Below are 19,883 nucleotides of genomic sequence, written 5' to 3' on the forward strand. Positions count from 1 at the left end.
AAGAAAACTGGGTTGTGAAGAAACCTAATATTCAATTCTGCGCTCTTGGAGCTGATGAAGGGCGTGCACATTAAGCAAAAGCTTTAAAGGTTTCTGTAAGCTTAGTAGGTGTCACACTACCCCTTAGGGAACTTGCATGCTATTCTTTTTTTAACAGCAGCAGTACTTAGTCAAATATCTGAACAGACTTTGGGCGGGGATACCAGGGGAAGCAGTATCACATAAACATCATTAGAATCCTAACAGAGCAGTAAATAGGGAGGATATTGTAACAAACAAAACTGGAAATCCATTTTCATCTGATGGAACTGAACTTGTCAACATTGCAACCAACTAGCACCAAGAAGTTGAGCAAGCATACAGCAGAGGAGGCATGGTCATCCATTTCTAGACCCACCTGCATGTCCACTTGGTATCCTTTGTACAGGTGACTTTACAGAAGTAAAGAGATTAATTATACTACATACGACTAGCTCCATTTCATTCTATACTTTAAGGAACGACTAGAAGAACCTACTCTTCAAAGAACACCTCACCAATCGGGGATTGCGCCACTGAAAACCTACTTCTGCCCTTTCAGAGATCCAACCCCTTTTCCACACTCCTCGTAACCATCCCCACCCCTCTGCTACCTCATGTGCCCCACTTTTAATGCTCTAGGGATAACTCCTATGTACAGTGCTCCATTGCTTTCCAGCTATATTTACACTTTGGGCCTCATCACGAGTTGGGCGCAAACCCCAGCGGTATTACCGCCGGGCTATTAGCCCTACCGCCATCCCCCGGCGCTATTAGCGCTGGATCACGGGTTTGGCGGAACGGCAAGTCCCCATTCCCCATTGGGCCCATTCGGGAATTTCCCCTTCCCCATTGGGCCCAATGGGGAATGTTTGGTGCTATTACCGCCAGTGGTTTTACCGCCGGCGGTAATAGCACCAAAAATCGGCAAACTTGCAGCAGATTTGCCCCCAGATGAGAGCTGGGGGTAAACCTGGCAAGCCCGTAATTTGGCGGCCCCTTAAATGCAGCAGTAATAGCGTTAATGCCGCATTTAAGGCTTACCGTCAAACTCGGGATGAGGCAGTTTGAGTCCCTCACATCCATACATACACATACACATCCAGGTGTGTGGAAAAAGAGCAATTGTTTGGCTTTGCATTTAGTGTAGCAGATTTTCTGCATTTTTGCACTGCACCGTAATCTTTAGAACATGACAGACTGATATGCTGATATGGCATCCTAAACCAAATCAAATGTGTTTGTCCTTTTCATTGCATTTGGGTAACAATGCCAAAAAATGTTGTGGGGTGCAGACAGCATTTTCTCAGCTGAAGAAAAAAACGTCAAACAAGACGGGTAGCAAGGAAATGGCAAACAGACCTTTAAGGAGAGCCCCTTTATCGTATAAAAAATGTGAACAATTGTGGAAATGCTGGTTGGGCCGAAGTGTGGCAGAGTAGACAGGAGAGGCCAATTTATATTTGAATGGCAGTGGTGAAAGGGGGAAGCCAGAGCAACAAGCAGCTTCCTCAGAATGCAGGCTTAAATCTCAGGATTCTGCTGCATAGCGAGCAACCTGGTTGGCCGCATACCTCCTGCCTAGTGCTCATTCATAACCTTGACTTGCATTTCTGATATCAAGGTCGACAATCCTATCCGTCTTCCTTGACAACTCAATGTAATGGTCTAAAGTTTGTTATGTTTAATTATCCACAGTAGTAAGCACTTGGTTGAGGTTGCAGAGCAGAAATACCAGAATGGCCTCTGCCAACACTTCAATTTAAAAGGCATATGGAGTAAGAGCTCCCATTCTTTTTTTGATAAAACATTTTTATTATCATTTGATTCCAGCATAAACAAAACAACCAAGAGCTCTCTTTCTTAACATATAGAAGAGTTGCAAACTGGAACATCCACCAATTCAACGTGAGGGCCAAGTTCATGAAAATGCATATCCTTCTTGTGAAATATAAAAAGATAAATGGCAAAATATCACTGATCCTGGACTGTATTTAGCAAGCATCCACTTTTATTGTACTGCATCTTGATGACACAGATAGCATTTATATAAAACTCCATTACTTTAGGAATAAAACCTTTTGTACAGTGAAGTAGATCTAAATACTCCACACACAAACCTACATTGATTTTAAAAAATTGATTTAAAAAGAATTCTGTTTTGTTTTTACTACAGTCTTTCTGCTGACCAACCAAGGGGCCACAGTCATGACCAGCTCAAAGCTGCAGAAACAACCACATGGAAAAAGTGTGCTGTGCTGCCATGGATGCCTGTAGAGGTGGAATACTTCATATATTATCTTAATTGACATTAATTGTAACATTACATTTAATAAATGTTACAAAAACGCAAATGGTCTTTTCTAAAACATACAAATGTATGTGGGCGATGATTCTGACATTCGTCCATCAACAGAATCTCCAATGGAGATGTGCAAAACATCTCGTATTATTGACTTGAAGGGTTGTAACAGTATTGGCAAAAATGTAATGATCCCCTCATTAAAATAATTGAGAAATCTTGAAACTATGGTTACCTGTTGGTAAAGTAACCTCTGAAATACATGCATTTTGAAAGACCAATTACATTGAACAATAGAAAGCCATTATTGCAACCTAGTCACATACACATCCCAAAATGTCAGTCAACATTGCTAATATATTAGGATTGTATTTTGAACTGAAAGTACATATTCGATATAGTGAGGTAGGAGGATGTTCATTCACACTATTTTCCAGCAAATCCAAACAGTGATTTATAATCGAATAATCAGCCTTCATACAAACACAATTTTAAATTACATTCTCATCACTGGATATCCTTGAGCAACGGAGGACTGATTCTTCTGTTTAATAATTCTCAAACACTGGGCTATTACCTAGGAAGAAATACAAAAAACATGTTAATATTTTCTAAACAGTTTTAATATGAAGATTAGAAAAGATTTAGCTTTTTCTTTGGCCGTAGCAGCTCCTTACAGGATTTTACATAGGCATTACATGCATGCAAGAGGCATAGGGAGCCAGGAATTTTACATTGTGTGCAATAAATGCCATATTTTCAGCTACTGTTTTGTTTTACATAGATGTACACAAATTAGTTGTCAGAAACACACAATAAGGGCAGCCAAAAGTAAAAAGAATGTGCAAATCTCTATGAATATTATTTTAAAATGTATAATTTCTAACTGACATTTTCTTTTTTTTTTAAATGACCACTTACCTCTTCAGTGAAATATTATCTACCGAGCTTCTGATTGCACTTATAAACTATGTTTAATTCTGTTAAGGTCTGAAAAATGCCCAACTAACTCAAATATGAGAAGGTTTGTGGCACATGCAACCTGCAGCGATTTCTAAAAGTCACAAGGAGCCTTTGATGAATTCAGGCACATGTCAATGTTTTCTCACACATTGAACAACTGTACACTGCAAAAAACCACAATTCTCACAAATGTAAGTAAGAAATGCAGTGATTTGGAGATGAAACAAATGAGTATAAAAAAAATACAAAATAAAAAACAGAACTTTCACCACCAAACAAAACAGAGATAGATCGCTTTTGACATACAGCACCATTTTTCCAAGATTTAACTGGGAAACACTTAGGAGAACAACTAAATTTGAAGTTTTTCAGAAACTATAACAGATCAATGGAAAGGTGTATTTGGGGGCAAAAGTACTCCTAAACCAAAGTATATTTGCAGAAAAGAATTGATATGAGAACTTGAATTTTCTAAAATTACAACATTTATTTTCTTATGTTTGGCTTTCATCAGCCAAGCAGAAATTCAGGGCAATGTGAAAAGGCAACACAATTATTTAAAATATAAGCATAGAGCACACCAAGTATCACTGATCAGTTGTTTGGAGGAGCTAATTAGAGCTTTCAAGGGTTGGACAGCCCAACGTGTAGGGAGCGAGAGAGCAGCCTCGCCACCAATCCGCCATGAAAGAAAAACTTTTGAAAGGTGGCACGAAATTCAGCAGAGCTCCGAAAAAATGTTCTATACTGAAGCAACAACAAAAAAACAAAAAACTGGATGTTCCTTGTGAATTTTGAAAAACAATAGAAAGATTATCCTGAGGACAGATTGGGTATATAATTATGTGAGCATTAACCGACAGGCCTTAAAATACAGATGTAACAAAGAAAACATAGGAAACTGTCTTCTCCTTAATTACTTGTGATATAAACACCTTTTTTTAATATGAAAAAGGCAATCCTTGGTTTGCCAGAACAGCACCCAGAAATATAGTTGGGTGTTGGAAGAGTACGAAAATGTAGGAGGTATGGACACATACAGCATTCTGCAAACCATGAGGTGGGAGCTTGATCTGCTGCACAAGCTGTACAAATTGAGTTTGTGATAGAGTCAAGGTTTGAGCAAGGTTCCTGTGCCTCAGGAAATATAGGCTAACCAGACTGGTGTGCTAAATTGGTTGGGATTAAGGCAGACAAATTGGGAGAGGGCTCCACAGATGCAAGTTTTGCAGACATAGGGTTCTACCACCAAAACATCAGTATCTCTTTTATTAGATGACTAGCAATGTTTGAGAGGCTGGAAATTCAAAGTCTGAATAACAGGAGGGAAATACTTTGGATAGGTACCTGGGCAGAGCGCAATTATGGGATTTATGGGCCAGATATAGTAATATGAAGGTAGATGACGCATAGGTTCACAAGTGTAGTAACATGGCTGTGCAGCTGCAGTTAGAGTGCTTCTTGCTGAAGCTATTGAGAGAGAAAAGTTCTACATATACAGCAATCTGAAACATTTTCACTGGAAGCTCAGAGTAGATCCTGTAAAAGTCATCAAAAAAGGGACATGAGAACTGCAAACACTAGAAGGATTTAGTGGGCAGTCTTTTGGGGTGGAAGGTCCAAAGAAGAAATAAAGAAGAATTTGTGACTGCAGAAAACAGTGCAACGAAAGGCTGGTTGGCGGGGACAGTCATTCATAAATTGCAAATCTAAGTTTTGGATGTGGGGGTGTCGAGGTGACAGGGATGGGGTTAAAGATGACAGGCGGTGAAAGATGTGTTCCCTGTGCTCTTCACGTCTCTCCAGACTAAATTCACAAATACATCCCTCTATTCCCAAGCTCAAAACCGCTTTGAATGCAGCCTACACAGTCACTTAGTCTCTGGGATTTATAGTTTGTCTTGGGTGTTCCTTGGTTGAGGCCAATGTCCTCCTGGACTCTCCTACCTGGTATCCCTAGATCTTCTGACAAGGGTCAGGCATATGGAAATAGGCAGTTGTCTAGACAATAGGGTGTAGTCTGCTTTCTCCTCCTGGTGATAGTAATTATAGTCGCCTTTCAGCCTCCAAGGTCTTTCATAATAATCTTAGTTCTCTTCATCAGTTATGGACGAGGTACTAGATGTTGTCATTTCCTCTCCATAGTTTCTTCATCCTGCCTCTTCTCTTTTTCTCCCACTTCACACCACCTTGTCATCTCCATTCTCTTTTCTTTCTGCCATCTCCTTTACACACTCTCCTTCTTTCCTCTACTGGTTTCCCTTATTCTGTTCATCTCTTATTTATTAATGTTTTTCTATTTAAACTTGTATACAGCACTGGTCCTACCCAGAAGGTCTTTGAGCACATTACAAAGTTCTAAGGGAAGCAGTGAAAAGGAAGTTAATATGTTTTCAGAACAGGATGGGAATATTAGGATAGACAAAGAATAGTTTGGGAAGTGGTCTGGCTGGATTAGGTGAACAGGAACAAGAATATTGTGAGCCTTTTGTGTAAAGGTATGATGGAAGGTGCGGTACGCATGTGGGATGGTAGGGGCTCCAGGGAGCTGGGGTGATGTGGGAATGTTAGTGTAGGTGTAGAATGAGTTTTGCTGCTTTGCTCTGTATGGCTTGGAGGGGGTAGGTGTAGTCCAGTGAGGATTGCATTTCCATATACTGGTTGGGAAAGAGCATGTGCCTGCAGTGCTGTACAGAAATCGTCAGGGGGGAAGGATGGAGCTCATGCATAGGAGGGGTAGCTGCAGGTTTCACCTTTTGGTGATGTCAGCTATGTGCTGTTTGATGGATAGGTGAAGGTTGATGGTGAAGCCTAGTGACATGTCGGGTGTGAGGAGGGATATGTGTGGGTTGTGTAAAGATCCTTCAGATGATATCATTTCTCTCCCAAAAGGGAATACCTTTCCATGAGGCTAGAGTGGTGAGGCTGCTAACCAAGAGCCCACCTAGGGGTGGTAAAATGAGGGAAGATTAAATTGATCTTCGAGGGCCTTGATGAGGATCAAGAACAAGAGGAAACGTCGGAATTTGTTGTAACTTAACCCCAAGAGCTTGTTTAATCCTCCAGTCCAGAATCACATTTTATCAACCTTTGAGAAAACCATACATACTCCAAGATCTGAAGAAATTACAATTTAAGAGCAAGGGCTACGGTAACTTTACGACACGTGAGCGACAAACCCTCAATAACCTGTTGGATAATGATACGATTATCTTTAAGGCCGCAGACAAAGGCGGTGCCCTAGTCCTAATGGACAAACACGACTATATTGAAGGAATAGAGCGACAATGTTCGATAGGGAAACATATAAAGTTTGATCCAACGAGACAGGTGATGACATTGATCCAGGAAACACTTGATGAAGCTGAAAGCAGGAAGGTGATAACAGAGAAAACTCACAAATTCTTGGAAAACAAACACCCGACAATGCCTGTCCTATATATACTACCAAAAATTCACAAGAGACTACTGAAACCACCGGGGTGCCCCATCATCGCTGCCACCAAAAGTATCCTTGAGCCTTTGGCACACTACCTGGATAAAATCCTGCAACGGTTGATACAAGACACGGACACATACCTAAAAGACACAATGGCTTATCTAAAAAAAAACTCCAAGACGCTCAATTTGTGGATGGACAAGATATTCTGTTCACTATGGATGTCACGTCACTCTACACAAACATAACCCACGAATCAGGTTTAGAAGCTGTAGAGTGGTTGTTGCTAAGATCAGAAGATTGCAAAAGTGACCGTGTCTTTGTCCTTACCTTATGCAAGCTAGTTATAATGAACAACTTCTTTAAATTTGGAGACAGGTTCTTCCTGCAAACCTCAGGAGCCAGCATGGGGGCAGCTATGGCCCCCTGCTACGTCAATATATTCATGTACTTCCGGCAATACGAACACATACTAACATTTCCAAGATGGACGAGACATCTGTCATTATACACTCGCTACATTGACGATATATTTGAGATCTGGACTGGCCCGGAGGAAGAACTGAGTGAGTTCTTTGGAATGATGGACCAAATACATACAAGAATAAAATTCACCACAACTAGTAAATGCAGTATCCATTTCCTGGACGTTGAAGTCTATGTGAAGGAACACAAACTAGAAACACGGATCTTCACAAAAGCCACAGACAGAAATAGTTTACTTGTAGCCACGAGTTTTCACCCCAAGAGAACCCGGATAGTGTTCCAATAAGCCAGTTTCTCCGTTATAGACACAACATCTCAGAACCAATGGAATACACACGACAGTCCACCCTACTGCAAAAGAAATTCAGAGAAAGATGCTATGACAGCGCTCTGATCACCCGTGTGAAATAAAGAGTTAGTAACATACAAAGAGAAACCTTACTGACACCAAAGCCACCCAAAAGCAGGGAAACACTAGTGTATGTGATCACACATTCAATGCAAAGCAGAAGAATAAAGAGGATTATCCAGAAACACTGGCAGATCCTGCAAATGGATCCTAAATTATAACAACTTTTCCCACAGACACCAACGTTTGCATATAGGAATCATAAAGCGCTACGCAACAGTCTGGTTAAACCGGAAATACTTACCCCGAAAAAAAGTACCACAACATTCAAGGGTACGATACCCTGCCAGAATTGCCAGCACTATAATATAATAAATAAAGGGCAACACCATTAGACATCCCCATTCAGGTAAACCGATCTGGTTAAAACACTCATGTACCTGTGATGCATAGAATGTAATCTATGGTCTGAAATGCCTGTGTGGCTTCTTTTATGTCGGTATGACCACAAGGAAAGTGAAGACACGTTGGACAGAACATAAATCAAACATCCGCACAATGAGTCAAAAATCCCCAGTGGCCATGCATTTTGCAGAAGGCAGGCACACTGTGGCACAATTAAAATGTGTGATACTAGAACAAGTTAAACTTGGGCCCCGTCGTGGGGATCTAGTTAGGAAGCTCCAGCAAATGGAAATCCTATGGATCGATTTACTAGACTGTCTCAGGCCCAGGGGCATGAACAAGGAGTTCCATTTGATGTGTTTTGTGTAAAACATTGAAAACTGTTCCCAGTAACAGATGGTGATCTTCTTGATATGATGTAGATGCACTGAACAATTGGCGAGCCCGAGATATGTTTAATATGTCTAGAGTGGGAACGTCTTGTAACCCGCACCCGTGCGTGGTCCAACAACGGCAGGGAGGGTTCGAGCCTTGTGCTTATGCTGTCACGAGTATATGATCAAATTGTTGGTTCCAATTATGTAAGATTAATTGATGATTGAATGAGGGAATACACGTAGAAGTGGGCACCCCACTCTGCCACTTGACATTCTGTAATCCACCTCTGTACTGCGCACTGTGAGGGCACCATGAGCATTTGATCGGACTGTACACATGTACATTGACTATTCCTAACTGGCACTTGAACCTATTTCTGCCTCAAACTCCTTCCGATTCCATCAGATTGAGTTTTAGGACTAATAACATACTTTGATCTTAGATTACCTCTACATGGTATGGAGGCAGGTGCAGACTTGATCTGCATGCCTCCTCCACCACGTATTGACAGAGAACGAGGTCGTATATGTATTCTGCTCACGGGTATTCTTGTCGACATGGGGGCGAGAGCAGAATTCATTTGCACTCACCCCATGTCAGCCCACAGATTTAGTGGACTTGTCTACCCCGCTGTGGTTTATAAGGAGCACCTACACAAATGTATAAAGCACAGGGACCATGGGGGTCAGAGCAGATTTTTTTCTGCACTACCCTCATGTCCCTTTTGAGAATACCAATCTACTGGCATCTATGACTGATGTTTTATAGATTCTTTCCCTTATTAGAACTTACTGATCCCCCAACGCATCCCCTTTGATTGTGACACGGACATTCACACATCTAGTCGTGAATGTCCCACACTAATATTGTGACACATGGAACCGGTGCGCATGCACCGTGTTTCCATGGATACCATTACAACAACGGAGACCTCGCACTGCGCTTTCGCGACGATGTCCTCAGCGTCTCCTTGGGCGAGGTGAGTCTCAAGCTCATTGCGCGAGCCGTGTTTAGCAAAACTATGTGTTTTTTATGATCTGATATTAGGGTCTTTATACGTGTTTAGCAAAACTATGTGTTTTTTATGATCTGATATTAGGGCCTTTATACGGCCGCCGAATATGTCACTCGGCCACTTCAGAACACTACGGCGGTGTGTCCCGGCCCCTGGCGAGAGCAATCATCGTTTGAGGTCTGCTTCCCGTCGTTGAGAACCACATACGCTTCTACACTGCAGTTTACGACTGGCAATATATTTAATTCATTTATTCGGATTGTAATTGATTACATGTGCCACATTCACGGCGTATATGTGTGACAATAGATTAGCTTAATAGCAATATATGAGTGGTGTCTCTAGCATGGCTCGAGGCTATGACTGAACACCTGCACCAATAATCCTTGTGTAAACTTCACTAACATGGATACACGCTATGTAACAGCACATAATTAGGGAGAGTGCCCATTAGCTCTCTTGCAATAAAATTCTCTTTACCCTTCCACATTCCAGGGGCCCTGGTTTCCCACTGACTGGCATGATATTGCACGGTGCTTCAGCGAGTGACTACACTTGAGTACGGTTTACTTCTACGTGAAGCTTTTTGGTACGGAGGGAAGGTTCGTGCCATTTACTCCTATTTCCTTGAGACTTAGAAGAGTATACATTTTTGAGATTACAGTGAGTCTTTCTTTTCACAATCCCTTAGGAACCCACATTAAGAATATGTTGTTCTGTAGAAATCAATAGCAATACCAGCCCTGAAGATGGACTATGTTAAAATCCGAAACGCAATGGCAACAGATTAAACCCTATGGTGCTACTTCGGACAATTTATAATTGAACCATCAAGGCCTTCCCATATGATTGCGTGTGGATGTTGTGAACACCAGTCATCAGATTTACTTTATGTTGGTTATGGAAACCCACTATACTTGCTTGTTTGAAAAATAAATGGCGACCGTTTCTCCTGAGTTCCCTACGATCCAACCTTTGGACTTGTCCTTTGAGCATGAGGATATCAAGGAGTGTATCAAAAAATGTAGTGCCTCGCGTGCTGCGGGTCCGTACGGTCTATCTAATCAGATGCATTAAAGAAAATATAGAAGAATGGACCGAATTCTGCGAGACACTATTCAGAAATATTACACAGGAAGCTCGTATACCATTGACATGGAAAGAGGGCATAATTGTACCTATTTTCAAAAAAGGATGTCGAACGGAACCAACTAACTACAGGCCAATAGCGCTGCTAGATGTGGTCGGGAAAATCTTCGCCACTCTGCTATTACAGAAGCTGTCAGCGTGGTTGAAAACAAGCAAAGCAATTGATATCAGACAAACAGGCTTTGTAAAGGGAGAAGGGTGCAGCCTAAATCTTCTGCTAATTAATCTATTAAAAATGGAGGCGATCCGTTCAGGCCAGAAGGTTTATTTAGCACTAATCAATCTCGCACACGCCTTTGACAGAGTGGATCGGGAAACCCTCTGGCTGAATTTGAAAACGCGAGGATGCCCCACTAGTCTCATATTGGCGATAAAGGAGCTGTACTCCCAAACTACAGAGAAGATCCGGCTAGACAACCAAGGCCATCATTCAAAGGCAATTCCATCTGCCCGTGGAATAAAGCAAGGGTGCCCGTTGGGTGCAACACTGTTTAACTTTTATATCTCCGAAGTGGGAAAAGCGTTTGAGGGCGTAAGAAGCACACCCCACCTTGAATGGTACTCAAATTAGCTGGCTCCTATATGCAGACGATATAGTGTTATTAGATCTCACACTGATAGATCTGCAAAGGAAACTCTCTGCCCTAAAAGCCTACACAGTGAAGATGGGCCTAGAAGTTAATATGGCCAAATCAGAGATCCTAATCCTTGAGAATCTAAAAGGAGCTTCCTTGAAAAAACTAAAATTTCGCTGGACACTGGGAAATGAAGAACTGAAAAAGGTGCAAAGCAGCAGATACCTGGGAGTTTACATTAATTTGACCTTATGTCACAAGCGCTGGTAGTGCACAACAAATACGGGAAATTCTCGTATAGACCAGTGATAAACTTTTACAAGAGCAAGGTTGTCCCAGCACTAATCTTTGGAGTAGAAAGTATGTTTGGTTGCTCATGTGAAATTAGGTCTCGCTGTGAGGGCATGTTCTGGAAAAAGATCTTACAAATTCCAGTAAGTTCTCCAACGGCACGTGCCCTGTACGAAATAGGAGCGGTGACCATGAACGCTAGAATCACATGGAACATGCTCTCACTATATGGCAAAACAATAGAACCTGCAGGTCCGCAATATGAGTTATTGGTTGAACAAGAATCAGCGCGGATACAGCCGATTCTTCAACAACGGAGAGTGAACTGCAAGAAAATCCTGCAAGATGTAGGGGCTGATGTCAAATTGTTGATAAACAACCCAAATGTGGTAAAGAAGAAACTTTTTGAGCACGATTGGATTAAGACAATAGAAAAAAGAAGTGCTCATAAATGCATGGATAACAGCCCATTTGAAGCAAAGGGTGTGAACCAGACACTCCAATACATGGAATTGTTTCCGTGCAAAATTCTAAGGAGGTACTATCTGAGATTCGGTGGTCAGTCATAATGTAGAATGCAATAATGTAGAAAGTCAAAATGTCGAATTTCTTTTTAGAAAACAATGTCGAAAAACAATGTCGAATGTTCGAAAAAATAAATATATATATATAATTAAAATGTGTTGAGTATGAGGGTGGTGGGGGGGTGGCTGGGGGGTGTTGGGTGAGTGGGGTTGGGGGGGACCTCCCTAGTAAATGATACTCTTGTTTATTTATTGATAGTGCTAATTGACATTTTTTTCCGAATTTTTTTTTTCTAAAAATTGACTCTTTTCATTATATGTATAGGTTTTTGACATTATTGTTTTCTACATTTTTTTTTCTACATTATGACTATAAACCCTGAGATTCAGATTGAACTTGTATGAAACACGAGATGTTCTCAGTAACAGAAGAAATTGGGCAGGCAAAGATGTGAGATGTCGGTTTTGCCAAGCCGACACCGAATCTCTGAAACACATGGTATTGAATTGCATCGGGCTCAAAGACGTGCGATCCAAATACTTGCTTCAAGAAAGAAATCTGGTTGCAACATATAGTACTGAAGACTGGTGGATACGTCTGCACTGCAGTACTCACAAAAAATTGTCCCTAGCACTTGCTTTGTTTCTCCGACAGCTAGAAAAAATGATAGATAGAGTCGAAGAATCCCAGGAGCAGCCACCCAGATGCAACAAGTGAACGACAGGATGCAAATGAAGCTATAATAAGAGACTTGTGGTTATGCGAGAGTATATAGCAATGTAAAGTTAAAGACTTCTTATTAGGTAGAACAGTATTTATGTATGCATTAGGTAGGAAGTATAAAGGATTTTGTTCTTTCTTTTTCAAAAGTTTGTATAAACTAAATGAAAATAAAAAAAAATAAAAAATAAAAAGTTATGGAACTTTTCTACATTGATGGGAAAAAAAAGTTTTGCTTTGCTGTATTTATGTCAAGATTCAAGTTCAGTCAAGACTTTTTACCTGACAAAGTGACACCTATATGGTGCAACATTATGTTTTGATGAGCAATGGGCAAAGTAGATATGCCAGATATATGTGAATTTTGTATACTGTGAGTTGAAAGATATTGTTTATGTTGTTTTTTGGAATAAAAATTTAAACTTGGTTCTAAGGATGGTTTCTTGGGAAATCTAAGTTGACAGACATACGTTTATTTGACATACACTGTGTTACATATCGACTTGCTCCCTCCACTAGGGTAGCGAATGTGACAATTTAATTTCATTATATGAAGAGTTTGATTCAATCTATATTCTTGACACCCTTGTGGGATCTCAGGACTATAGACCTAGACAATTTAACCTGGAATCTTGTTCCCTTAGGAGTGCATATGGGGCTATCGTGTGGCAACATGAGGGAGGACCTCATGGGAGGGAAATCCCCCTCCTGGGAACAAGGACGCAACACTGGGAAAAACCCTTGTCGCATCCCAACCTTATAACAATCACATCCCCCAAGCCTTCAAAAATATTACTAATTCCGAAACTATGTGCTACTGTACTAGTTTGGACATTCTCCGACAACAGGTACTGGGATGACGAAAAATTCAAGAACACAACCGGAAAGCACAAGGGCAATTCAATCAAGTGTTGACAATTGGGCTGAGGCTGAGCCAGAAAGGACCTGGATATATAAAGCAAACAGTGAGAAAGGACGACAGAGAAGTAAGAAACGACCGGAGAGTCAAGTAGTAGAAGCTGAAGCTAGAGGTGTGCTTCAAGGGAACAATTGGGAATGTCTTGCAGGTCAGCAGGATGGCAGCAGTAGAAGTCACAGAAGCTACAGAAGCCGTCTTGCATGTTGGCAAGACATCGAGAGCAGTAGCGGTAGAAGCAGAAGATGGACGATGGAGGTTGAGAGGGAACTGAACGAAGGACGAATCAGTTCCACGCCTTAGCGTTCCAACAGTGTGAAGTCAGATGTCATGAGAGTGAGCCTGCAGTATAACAGTGTAAAGGAACTGAGCAGATTGACTGTAAGACGCCCGAGAAGCATTTGGCCAGTCGGCAGGGTGCCGGCAGTGTAGAAGCAGGACGGTGTAGGGGTGGTGGAATGACATGTAGTGGGCCGACCGCCAGGTCTGACAATTGCGCACAGACTGCCATCCCTTGCTGAACGCGAAGCTCCGTAGGTGAGTGGATGAGAAGCGCCCAACAAATGGACAGTCAAGTCTATATCTAGTGCCAGGACCAACAATAAAGAAGAGTCGCAAAGACAAACTGGCCCATATTGGAAAAAGAAAGAATGAATCTAACATCGAGAGATGGTTCCAGGCAGAACCAGTGAACGTGTTTCCCAAGAGTTGAAAAGCGGTGATCGCTGCGAGGCCAGGAGGGAGCCAGAAAAACTGAAAAGGTTAATACAAAAAAAGTGAACAACCGAATTAAGGCACAGAAGACCTAAATCCTACATAAATAATCTTCCTTAAACTTATATAAAAGAAAGGAGACTAACCTTAAGCCCAGGGTAACATTCAGAAAAGTACGCCCCAAGGGATACAAAATCCAAACCTTAGAAGTCCTCAGCAAAGAGATCAAGTCCCGGACCAAAGATAAATTATAATATATTCTTTGTGGAACTTTATTTGCTCTATTCAACATGTTGAACAATGTTATGCTTTCACCTCTAACTGCCTTCATAAATTCATTAAGAAATGGGATATATTTATTCAGTATCTCAACCATTCTAATTGCTGCATTGCTTTGTTGCTATTCATGAAATTACCCTTCCTTCCCTTCCATCCTCTTGTAGGTTCCATGTAATAAAGTCACTGTGAAATGGCTGTTTAAAAAAGAATTGTGCCAAAAAGGCTGTGATGTGGCCCCTACAATCCATGTAATGAATGCCGGGGACACCCCGCAACTCCTGGACGCATTGTACCGCACAAGAGGTGTGGGGGACACCCCCGATCTCCTTGTGTGATATATTGGAAACACTTTGACCAGGTCACACCACAGCGTTTTTGCTGTGATTGTAAAAACTGCTCTTTTTTGCCAACCATATCACTGGATACCCTCTCGTATGCCGTTTTGTCTGGTCTGTCTACCCTGTTGGTCTATATTGTTCTTTTTATCTTAATTTATTATTATTATTATTGTATTGATAATATTTTATTCATCTCAAACTTTTTAATATTTGCAAAATGTTAGTTAATATTCATGTTGTAAATTGGTTTGTGTATCAATATGATCAATACAAATTAGTAAACAAAACAAAAAGATTTTAGGGTAAGATTTCTATCAGAGCGTTGTAAAAAAATAGTTTAATTTTCAAACTCAACCCGTTTTCGGGACAATATCCCTTCGTCAGGAGCAGCAAACTTTGTATGAGAGTGTCAGGATCAGTCCTTACCCTCTTTGCTTCTGGAATCCTTCGTTGTGAAGAGGTAAGGCCTGTCCTTCCAGGTAGCCACTGTGCAACCTGATTGTTGAGAAAAGGTAAGCACTGCGGCTGCCCCGAGAGCCAGGTCCCAGGGAAAGAAAACCTTGAGGGGTTGGGGGGGAAACAAGTTGAAGAGAAGAGAGTCCAGGAAGCACAAATCCAGGGAAAGCCTTCAAGGAAGTGGAAGAAGGCTAGCGACTGTACAAGCAGGAGGAACAGGGACGTGTGTATGAGGCGAATAGGCTGGATTCCAAGGTCAGTGATTGGAAAATGTCCCGCAAGCCTCAGGTACAGCACAGAACGAGAGCTCCAGCCGAGCAATGCTTGGAAAAAGGAAGAGTAACAAGAAATAAAGGCGAAAGAATTCAGCGAGAGGTAAGGAAGTGTGAAATAATATCAAGGAGACCAGGAACCACCAGAAACAGAGAAGAGGCAGAGCCGTGAGATTGGGCCAAGCACAACCAGAAAGGAAGCACAAAGACGCGGGGAACCAGGAAAGAACAACACAAGGAAAGCAGCAGGTACGGGCAGGTTGAAGAGCAACACTAGCATACCGCAATTCAAGGCAATAGCAACGCGAAGCGCCTAACGTCTGTTGCTTATTTATTTCCAGATGACGGGCGGTCCCGGGCATGCACGCGTGATGAAGTCAGTGCATGATGGACACGTCCGGGTGACATTTTGGATCGTGGCATAAAACGAAAGCGCTGTAAAAAGGAATCCTTATTACACAGGCGCCAGCTGATCGGCCGCATAACAGAGTTTCAATTCTCCAAAATTCATTCTACAACAGTAAAGAAAGATCATGATATCCAGATAACATTACAAATAGTGTTTTTCACAAAGATGTATTCCATTACAATCAAACGTATTCTTATTAGTCCTACCTCATGTGGTTATCTCAATCAATTGAACATAGTCAAGGCAAGAGTCTTAATGCTAGGAGCACAAAATCAGCTAACAATCTGGAAGAACAAAATGAATCAGATTTGTACACTTGGAGTTGTGAAAAGGTAACCCTTAAGACACTAATACAAAAAGTGACTTTCATATGCCATGCCTTTTGACAGACTGCGTAACCTGAAGCTGATCAATCAGTATAACCAGCTGAAGAACATTTAAAACATGCAAGATCAAAACCTAAGATAGTATATTCAATATGACAGCATTGTATGTTTAAGTGCGCTTAAAACAACCAAAATCTCACTTCAAAGATGTTCCAATTATAGGACTCAACCAATACGTCACGGAGCGTCGTACTAGAAGATAGCTGAACAGAGCAGAACCGAGTAACGGGAGATCGACACTAAATACAGTGAGATGATTGAAACAGCAACTGCAATGTTGTCTGCTCAAAAAATGTCTTTTTATACTTGTTGAGGAAAGAAGCGTCCTGGCATTTCCATGGAGACACGTCAATAGCTTGCGCACAGAGAACATTGACACTGGACGTGCACTGGCGTTGTGAAAAGGGGCGTTAGCATCTAGTGATGCCAGTTTGAGGGGCGTGCAAGCTGTATTCCTGTCACGAGGGCACTTGATCTTAGGGTGATGCATCAACGGATAAGATTAGCACAAGATGGCTGCGCCAAAGCTGTGGTTTTCACATGTGTAAAAAAAGAGGAAAACTAGGGTAAGATGTACAGGAATTTTTTTAAGATCGTTTACAGTATGCTTAAAAATACATGCTCGAACGATAGGGATAATACATTTATTTAGCGAACTTCCCCTTTAAGCCCACAAATGCCTTTTGAAGAGACTGTTAATCCTGTGCTTTGTCTGGGGCACTCAATAGTTAGCTTGTCCAAAGACGTATTGTTTTGCACAGTGGAAGCTTTGGTCTTTCGGCCCTGTGCGGTTGTTGATATCTATGGTGGTATTAAAACTTTTAGTGAGAATTAAAATGCTGTTTGTTTTGCTGCTGCTGAGCCTACTTGTAATCACTAGTTTTGACGAATAACCTCTAGGTTGATTCATAAACGAGGTCTCGTCTTCATCAGGGCATTATTATTTTGTATTATCCTTTTATTATCACCTTGTCGCTGTGTATCGCATCACTTTTAAACTGGAATTCCATACTGCGCTTGGGGTTTGATGCTTATCAAAGCATTAGGAAAGAAGCTAATCCCACAGACCTCAATGAACATTTGTTGAAACAAAGAATTTGCATACCAAGCAAGATGTGAATTTATTGACAAATGGGGGTGCGGAGGACACAGCAACAAGCTGTTAATATGCAACAATCATGGTATTGAAAAGCTTCTAAAGATGACTATTAATTAAATGATTTGATGGTTCATCCTGAAATCATGCAGCCCATTTATGGCAGCCACCACAGTTTCCACATAGTGGCATTCCACCACAGTTTCCACACATTCCTAATAACACCAGGGGGTGCAGAAGCACGGCAGCCTGAACCGAAGTCTCCTTGAAATCAGGCTGAATCAAACCTTCAAAGTTGGCTTTTATTACAATTTACCATCACTGCACTCTACACTTGTATTCTCTTACCTTCTGGGCACCTCCGGAGTGAATTTCGTGGAATCCGGATCCTCCATCTGTCTGGCGGCCGCCTCTCTACTGTGGGGCCTTCCTGCTCCTGTTCCAGAGAGGGCGCGCTGGGCCTCTGCTGGCTGCTCCAGGGTACCTCTGCTGGTCTGTTGTCTCCCTCATGTGAGCTGCCTTACTCTTACTACGGCTGCCTCTCTGGGCGCTGTCGCTCCCTCTTCATTGACACCTTGTCCGGCTCTGGCATGCTCCGGGGTCATCTCCACCGTGCCCACCCCCTCTTGGCTGTGAGCCTGTCAGCGTTGGTCTGATCTCCCGGCCCTGCTCCTGGATGGCCCTGTTCCTGGACGCCTCTCTCATCTGCCGCTGCTGACTGCTCCGGCTCCAATCTATTCCGGGGGCCTCTCCGTCGTGCCTGCACCTTTCTGCCACGGGGCTGTCGGCTTTAATCTGCCTTTGACCCTGCTCCTGGGAGGATCCGTGCCTTTGACTGCCGCCTCCATCTGCCTTCTTCTACTCCTCCAGAGACTGGCCGGCGGGACTCCTTGAACTCTGTTCGTGTCTGGCTGCATGCTCGTCTACATCATCTGGCCGACCCCTCCTCTGGTCGAGCTTCTCCGAGGCTCTTACTTCTGCTTGCGGGTGGCTCCAGCCTGGCCCACTGGTCAAGACTCTTCAGTGGACTCCCGCTCCTTCTCCATGCTATTGGGAGCGCTGTGACTGCTCCTGCCCTCCTGCAAGTCTCCCGCGCCTCCTGCATTCCTGCTCCTCCTGATCTCGCGCCTCCTGCATTCCTAAATTGCTGCTCCTCCTATGGACTTCAGTGGACTCCTGCTCAACCTCCATGCCATTGGGAGCGCTGTGACTGCTCCTGCCCTTCTGCAAGTCTCCCGCGACTCCTGCATCACTGCTCTTCTTGTGGCTGCTCCGGCCCACTGTTAGACTGCCTAGCCCACTGGCCAAGACTCTTCAGTGGACTCCCGCCCCTCCTCCATGCACTGGGAGTGCGGTGACTGCTCCGCCCCTTCTGTTAGTCTCCCGCGCCGCCTGCATTCCATCGGGAGTGCTGTGGCTGCTCTGGCCCTCTGTTGGTCTCCCGCTCTTCCCGCCTACCATCAGGGTGCTGCGGCTGCCCTGGTCCTTTTTTGGGACTCCTGTGCCTCCTGCACCCTATCAAGGGTGTTGGAACTGCTCCGGCCTTTTGTGGGACTTCTGTGCCTACCGCATTCAATCAGTGGTGCTGTAACTGTTGTAACCATAATCCTAGGGTGCTGCAACTACTCCTGCCCTTCCCTGCGTCTCCTGTGTAACCTTCAGCTTCTGGGCCACCCACACCCTCTACTGGATTGTAGTGACTCTCTCCCTTTTCCTCTTTCTTTGATTCTGAGCCCACCACTGACCCAGCTCCTACGACCACAGAAGTGATTCTTTACCACCTTAAACTCACTTGTCTCATTACCACATTAGACTCATTACCACCTACTCTCCCCATGTGTGCTCCTCCCCTTTCCATCCCTTTTCTTCACTCCTACTGATTACCTGCCACTGACAGATCTCTTCATGCTATAGTCTGTTGATCTCCTCCTCATCCTTCCTATTGTTCCCCTCGCAAGCCCTCCTGCACCTGCCTCCCGCCTACTTATCGGCTCATTCTCCCTCCCCCATCTGTCACAACATTACCCTACGAAACTACCATTGCTGTACTTCTTCCTTCTTCACTCTCTTACCTTCAACAATCTAAACCCCTCCCCGTCATGCGCATCACCCGATTTCTTCCTTCTTTTCCCCCGCTCTCCTCCTTCCTGCTCCCTCCCCTCCTGCCTCACTCATCCTTTCCCTCTTCCTCATGTCCATTCCCTTGCTCAACCTCCTCCCCATACACCTTCAATTTCTTCCCATCCTTATCGTGTTAACCTCATCTAACCTCCAATCCAACCTTCCAGTCTAATCAATATCGCTCTTTGGAATGCCAGATCCCTATACAATAAGACTGAAGCTGTCTTAGACATGTTCTTTCGTCTCAACCTTCATTTCCTCTGTCTAACTGAAACTTGGAT

At 42.9% G+C, this 19,883-nt stretch overlaps 1 protein-coding gene across 2 annotated transcripts in view; it reads right to left on the minus strand.

The window, feature by feature from the left end:
- Window positions 1-1,809: 1,809 nt before the first annotated feature.
- Window positions 1,810-19,883, minus strand: part of LOC138543670 (probable methylcrotonoyl-CoA carboxylase beta chain, mitochondrial) — a 1,097,318-nt gene continuing 1,079,244 nt past the window's right edge. The window contains exon 12 of one of the 2 annotated variants that reach the window (XM_069641931.1): window positions 1,810-2,897. In XM_069641931.1, the coding sequence (XP_069498032.1) occupies window positions 2,817-2,897 (81 nt within the window). In that variant the 3' untranslated portion in view covers window positions 1,810-2,816. The remainder of the gene's footprint in view (window positions 2,898-19,883) is intronic. The other variant, XM_069641932.1, reaches the window with a different exon arrangement.

Source organism: Ambystoma mexicanum, chromosome 1q (assembly GCF_040938575.1).
Source record: "Ambystoma mexicanum isolate Mex_15411 chromosome 1q, UKY_AmexF1_1, whole genome shotgun sequence".
NCBI lineage: Eukaryota > Metazoa > Chordata > Amphibia > Caudata > Ambystomatidae > Ambystoma > Ambystoma mexicanum.